At 53.8% G+C, this 6810-nt stretch overlaps 1 protein-coding gene across 1 annotated transcript in view; it reads left to right on the top strand.

The window, feature by feature from the left end:
- The first annotated feature begins 224 nt into the window (after positions 1-224).
- The window catches only part of ZMIZ2 (zinc finger MIZ-type containing 2), a 19755-nt gene continuing 13169 nt past the window's right edge, over positions 225-6810 (top strand). The window contains exons 1-5 of the mRNA XM_027767273.1: positions 225-656; positions 5634-5744; positions 5826-5940; positions 6275-6477; positions 6696-6793. Of these exons, the coding sequence (XP_027623074.1) occupies positions 5695-5744; positions 5826-5940; positions 6275-6477; positions 6696-6793 (466 nt within the window). The 5' untranslated portion in view covers positions 225-656; positions 5634-5694. The remainder of the gene's footprint in view (positions 657-5633; positions 5745-5825; positions 5941-6274; positions 6478-6695; positions 6794-6810) is intronic.

A 6810-nucleotide genomic window follows, 5' to 3' on the forward strand; every position in this document is an offset into this window, starting at 1 on the left:
CCCAGCTCTCCCAGGGGCCTTGTCCTCCCGGTGTCCTGTCCCCCCAGGGGTCTTATCTATCCCTCTACCTGCCTTGGTCCAGCCAGGTGCCGCTTTCTCCAGTGTCCCATCCCTCCCTGGAGCCCCTGCCCACCCCCCCACCCCTTCCAGTAGTTGGAGAACATCAGTGGTGCTGTCTTTAAGCCATTTGAGCTACTGCAGGGATCTCCCAGGGACACACACAGGGCATGTGACTTGGTGTAAGACTGTGGTGGATAGGGATAGGGTGGACCTGTCACCACTAAACCCTGGCAAGCCAGAACCAGAAGGCCTGTGGGTGCTAACAGAAGTGAAGGAATCTTCCTTCACCCACTGGTGCCGACCTCCAGGCCCTTGTCACACCGAGGATGGTAATGGGCTGGAAGTATAAGTGAGGAGAAGAGGGTAGAACAGCCGATGGCTGATGTCCTTGATCCCGGGGTGACCACCAGATACCTATTTACCACGATGTAAACTGGGGTACTTCACATTCACTGGGCTACTGGTTAATGCATATTCCAGGACATTTTGGTGAACTCCGTCATCCTGACCTAGCCTCACACTTGGGCTGAGCAGCGCTATGACTTCAGGTAGAGGAGGCAGGACTTCCAGCCACCCGTGCATGTGAACACCTTTGGGTATGAAGAACCTCACTCCTGCCCTCTCCAAAGCCATCATTTCTCTGAGATCCTTTGACCCCAGCATCCCTTGGGGACAGGGAGTCTTGCTTTATGACCTATGGAAAAGGGATCGCCCACTGCAGAACTAGGTCACTCACTGGCCCAGGTCTTCTTCCCCTAGATGACCAGACAGTCAGAGAGGTGGGATGGGGTCCACCCACATGAAACTTGGGTGCTGCTGTTCTAGGAGACCTGGGGAAAGGGTAGGGTGGAGTTCTCTGGAGTTCTGCTTCTGGAGGAAGACATGGCCTCTGGACTGGCCTTGTGTCAAAGCAGCTCTGTCAAGGGGTCCTGGCTTCTAGCTAGAATTGGGGTACAGGGCAAAATCCAGATGTGTATCCCCCAGGAAGGCACCGGTCTCTCAAGATCCCAGCCAGGGATCTCCCCTCGGAGCCAGGAGGGGAGAGGTGGTCTGTACTCTAAGATCACTTCCCTGTGGTCTGGAACAGAGAGAGTCAGGATGCCAGACCTGAGGAGAGGGTCTTCCCAAGAGACTCCTCAATGAGAAGACCAGAGGTGCAAGTGTAGGAGCTGGGCAGGAAATCCCCGTGCAGGAGGCGTAAGCTCAGGGGGAACTGGAAGTGTCTGTGGTCCACAGCAGAAAAGCTGGGGTGGAATTCCCCAGGTGCATGTGACGGGGGAGGCTGCCTTGAGTTCCTCCCCACTCCATACCTACCCAGTGCCCTCTCTTCAGGTCTCTGCATTTCCTAATCCCGGGCTCTCCAGCTGTGGTCCTTGCTAGCAGCAGCAACAGCACTTGCCAGCTTGTTAGAAATTCACCTTAGACCCCATCCTCTTGATGCGCATGGCTCTCTGCACCCTGCCTCACCAGCCTGCCAGCTGACTCGTGTATGGGAAGCAACTGCCCTCAGTGGCCTGAGTTAAGGGCTTCTGGATAGGACTCCATGCTCTGAGTCTTTGACCCAAGAGCAGGAGCGCATTTGCCTTCCTGTTGCCTTTGCTGGCTTCTTGGGGCAACAGAATGGGCTAGGCAGACTCAACCAGTTTGGGGTGGGAGAGGATGGTTCCAGAGGCTCTGTAGGGAGAGAGGGCTGGTGGTAGTGCTGGAGGTAGTGGTAGCTTTGTCATTAAACTTTTATCTGGAGCTAATTAGACTTCATATGCAGTTGTCAGAAATAACAGAGCTCCCATGCACCCTCACAGTTTCCCGCGGTGATAACTTGGTGCAAAGGTATAGCAGTGTCTGCCAGGAGTTACACCGATCCAGCCAGGAGGCTCCTTCCTGTGTCTTTTATTCACACTCACCTCCCTCCTGCCAGAACCGCAGAAATGCAGAGTTCAGTACTTTTCTCCCCTCCCCCATGCTTAACCCCTGGGAACCACTGGTTTTGGTGTGGCAAGAATGACAAAGAGGGGGACCAACAGGTGGCGTGGTGGTTGGTGGCACTGGACTCCAACATGGCCAACTGTTGTTCAAGTTCCAGACCTGGCAGCTTACTTTCTCACTTTCCTTCTCTCTCTCTTTCTCACTCTCTTGCTCAGTCCCTCTCTGGTCAAATTAAAATAAGCAAATAAATAAATACATAAAGTTAAATAAAATATTTCTTTAAAAAAAAAAAAAAGAAAACATGACAAATAGACCCAGTCATGGTGGCGCAGGTGGTGGAGGAGTGGCTGCATGATGCCATATGGGAAGGCTCTGGGTTCATGTCCTGGGTCTACGTGATTATGGTCAGGTAGATCCAGGCATAATCCTGATTGGCTGAATTCATATCACAATACTTCCTCCATGATTTCAGCTGGGGGAGTACTGCAATATGAAAATCATGCCCAGGTTGTCTGTGTGTCTGTTTCTCTGGAAATAAATAAACTTTTAAAAATTAAATAAGGGAACCATACATTATGTAGCCTTTTGGAATTGGCTTTTTCCATTCAACAGAATTCGCTGCAGACTCACCCAGGTGTTTGTGGGTACCGATTGTTTGTGCCTTCTTATTGCGTCGAGTCTGTGGAGGTACCACAGTTGGTTTGACTATTCATCCATTGAAGGACATCTGGGCTATTTCCATTTCTTGGCTCTTACAAATAAAGCAGCTATCAATATTAATGTACAGGTTTTTATGTGAACACAAGTTTGTTTCTCGAGATAAGCACCGAAGAGTGCAGTGACTGAGTTGTGTGTTCCCTCTTTCATAAGAAATGCCCAGTTTTCCAGAGTGGCAGTATGTTTGACCTTCCCACCAGGAGTGTAGGAGAGCTCCAGTTTCTCCTTGCCAGCACTTGGTGATGTTGCTAATGTTCATCTCAGATGATCTGATAGATGGGTAGTAATAGCTTGCTGAGGTTTAATTTGCATCTTCCTACTGATTGGTGATACTGAACATGTTTTTGTTAGCTTATTTGCCATCATTCGTCTTTGGTGAAGTGTCTATTCATGTTTTTGCCTGTTTTCTAATTGGATTTTTTCTTTTTGAGTTTTGAAAATTCTTTATGTTTGTTGGGTAGGTGTTTTGATGGCTTGCAAATATTTCTACTTGTCTGTAGCTTGTCTTTTTTATCCTCTTAGTGCAGGGTCTTTCACAGAGGAAAAGGCTATCGATTTTAATAAAGCTCAATTTATCAATTTTTTTTCTTTCATGGATCTCACTCTCGGGGTCAAGTCAACGCTACCTGCCCTAGAATTCCAAAGGTGATTTTCTCCTCTGTGTTTTTCTTTTTCTTTTTCTTTTTTTTTCCTTTTGTGGAGAGGTTTTTGCTATAGGGTGCATGCGCTTGCCAGAAAGACAGAGAGAGACAGAGAGACAGAAAGCAAGAAATCACTCCCCAGGGGGGATGGCCACGCTGCAATCCCTTCTCCTCCACTCTCCTCTCAGGATCTTGGGCACACATGCACCTGCACCCAGCATGAGTTTAAGCCGCCGGGTCTGGGACTCGAACTGCGGTTGGCCACATGGGAGTCCGGTGACAAAGCCATTAAGCCAACTGCTGGTCCCTCCTTTGTGTTTTTCTTTCTTTTTTTTTGGAGAGATTTTTGCTATAGGGCGCGTGCGCTCACCAGACAGACAGAGAGAGATATAGAGACAGAAAGCAAGAAATCACCCCCCAGGGGGATGGTCACGCCGCAATCCCTTCTCCTCCATTCTCCTCTCGGGATCTTGGGCACGCACGCACACGCGCCCGGCGTGAGTTTTAAGCCACCGGGTCCAGGACGCGAACCGCGGTCGACTACGTGGGAGTCCAGCGACATAGCCATTACGCTAACTGCTGGTTCCCTCCTTTGTGTTTTTCTAAACACTATACAGTTTTGTGTTTTATGTTAAATCTGTGAGCCACTTTGAGGTCATTTCTTTGTTAGGTGTTTTGGTTCCGGCACCATTTATGGAATGACTGCCTTACATGGAATCACTCTCATGCCTTTGCCAAGTGTCAGTAGGTGTTCTTGCAAGGGCCACATAGGTGCTGAGGTCTTCCATCAACCCAAGCCTCTCTCCCATTGTCCATACCACACAGTCTTTTTTTTTTTTTTTCGCTATAGGGTGCGTGCACTCACCAGAGAGACAGAGAGAGACAGAGAGACAGAAGGCAAGAAATCACTGGCGGGCGGGGGGTGGGGGTGGTGGCCACACTGCAGTCCTCCTCCATTCTTCTCTCGTGATCTTGGGCCCACATGCACACATGTCCACCATGAGTTTAAGCCACCGGGTCTGGGACTCGAACTGTGGTCGATTACATGGGAGTCCAGTGACATAGCCATTACGCCAACTTCTGGTCTCCATACCACACAGTCTTAATGACTGTTGTCCACATTTTAAGTTCTGAAATCCTTGTACGCTTGCTCAGGGCTCCCAGCAGGTCCCCCTCCTCCTCATTGTCATTGTACAGAGTCAGTAGTGGGGCAAGGGATGCAGCATTCCCTTGGCCTGGGGGCCACACCAGGGGCTGTCTGGGCCATGTAGATAAGGAGCTTGCTTGTGGCATTGTTGGGCATGGGTCCTTCTGGGGCTATTCACTAAATGGGGAAATCTGGGAGGCCATCCTGCAGAGGGGGCAGAAGTTTGAAGTGTTTGTACTCTGTCCCATGAGCACAGCCTGCTGCATCCCTTCTGAGCCCTAGCCTTCTGCTGTCCTGTCCTGAGTATTGAGTCCCTGTTGTCCACTCCCCAACTGCTTATAAACACTGGCCATGTCACAATCCTTGCCATGATTGTTGGTGCTTACTGCCCCCCCTCTGTTATGCTGTGTATATTACTGTGGGGATCAGGGATTGGCCTGTGGGGGTCAGTCCACCTGCCATCTGCCTGGCTGTGCTCACTTTAGACCCAGGCAGCCTCCCTTAGTGGGATCGGGGCCAGTTCCGAGGTCCCCCTGGCTGGGAGTGCTGTTGCCCCAAGGAGGGGCCCTCTTGGTAGAAGGGAACTCCTGTGCCCTGCTGAGCAGGCATTTGCACACCCTCGTCCAGGCTGGCTGGAGGATACCTGCCCCCTACCCCGACTCTGTCCTCCTGATCTCCTTGGCCTCTGGTCTGCAGAAACTCTTTGACTCTGGGTGGGCAAGACCCTGCTTGAGCAGGCCATGCCCCTGACTGGCCTTTGTCCTGCACCCGAGGGCCTCATGAGGGGTTTCTGGCAGCTGGGCCCTCCAGCCTGTCACTGGGGCAGCAGAGTTGCTCCCTGGCTTTATATGGCTCTCCAGGCGGTGTGCAGGAGGCAGAGGTGGAAGGCATTTGGAATCTAAACGCTCCTTTCCAAGGCCTGTTCTCGGCCTCTGGCTGGCAGGACCTAGGTCAGAAAGGGTTGATGCTGGTTCTGGGCCTAACACGTGGGGAAGAGGCTTGCCTGAGGGGGGGGGGGAGCAACCCAGCCCCAGAGGAAGGGGTGGGTCTGTGGCCTCGGCCACCCCACCCCTTCACCACCACAGGGTCCTGCTGCATTTCAGCCAGCATCCCTCCCTCCTGCCCTCCCTCCTGCCCGGCAGCCAGAGCAGCTGAGCCCCAGATACGCAGCGGCAGACCAGCCTGCAGGCCGCCCTGTGGCCCATGAACCCCATGAACCCCATGAAGCCTGCCCTGCCCCCCGCGCCACATGGGTGAGTGTGGGCTCCCGCTGCCACCCCCAGGCCCTGGGCACTGTGGCCTCCTGAGGGCCTCACCAGCTCCTTTCCCTGTAGTGATGGTTCATTCGCATATGAGTCTGTGCCTTGGCAACAAAGCGCCACTCAGCCAGCTGGGTCGCTGTCTGTGGTCACTACGGTGTGGGGAGTCGGCAACGCGACCCAGAGCCAGGTAGGCCCCCGGGCCCACGCCGGCAGCCAGAGTCCTGTGGCACCTGGGGGTGTTTAGCTCTTCTCAGGGTACTGAGAGATCGGGGGGTGGGGTGGGGACAGGGCTTCCTGAGTCTTAAGTCCCAGACCCTGCCCCCTACACCTGCATAGGGTTTTCGTTTCCTCTCCACCCAACCTCCAAAGGCACCCCGCCCTAACCTGGGGGAGTCCCCACTTCCCTGTCCTCCTAGATCCCCTGCACTTGCCAGATCTCTTGGCTTTAGCACTTTAAAGCTACTGTTCGTTCAAGCCATTTGGTTGGCCAGCCCCCTTTGGTGACTCTTGCTTCCTTGCAGGTTTTGGGAAATCCCATGGGCCCTGCAGGGAGCCCCCCCAGTGGCTCCATGATGCCTGGCGTGGCAGGTGGCAGTTCTGCCTTGACCTCCCCGCAGTGCCTGGGGCAGCAGGCGTTTGCTGAAGGTGGCAGCAGCAAGGGCTATGTGCAGCAAGGCGTGTATGGCCGCGGGGGGTACCCCGGGGGGCCCGGCTTTACTACAGGGTAAGAGGCACCCCTCGCCTGGCAGGTGCGTTAGGAGCTATCAACCTGGTGGGCCTCAGACTGTGGCACAGGCAGGAGCACATTTCCTCTCTGCTTCCCACTGGCTCTGGACGGTGTGGACAGAGCGGGCTTCTGTGGGTACTGTGAGCCCCGCGATGAGTACAGACATGGCTCTCATGGGCCACACAGAGACCATGGCGGCCTCACATCTCTTACAGATATGCAGGCGGCCCTGGGGGCCTGGGCCTCCCCACACACGCAGCACGACCCTCCACTGACTTCACGCAAGCCGCTGCTGCTGCTGCCGGGGCCGGGGCGGCCGCCCCCCCCCCC

This window comes from Tupaia chinensis, unplaced genomic scaffold (genome assembly GCF_000334495.1).
Source record: "Tupaia chinensis unplaced genomic scaffold, TupChi_1.0 Scaffold144150_1, whole genome shotgun sequence".
Lineage (NCBI taxonomy): Eukaryota > Metazoa > Chordata > Mammalia > Scandentia > Tupaiidae > Tupaia > Tupaia belangeri.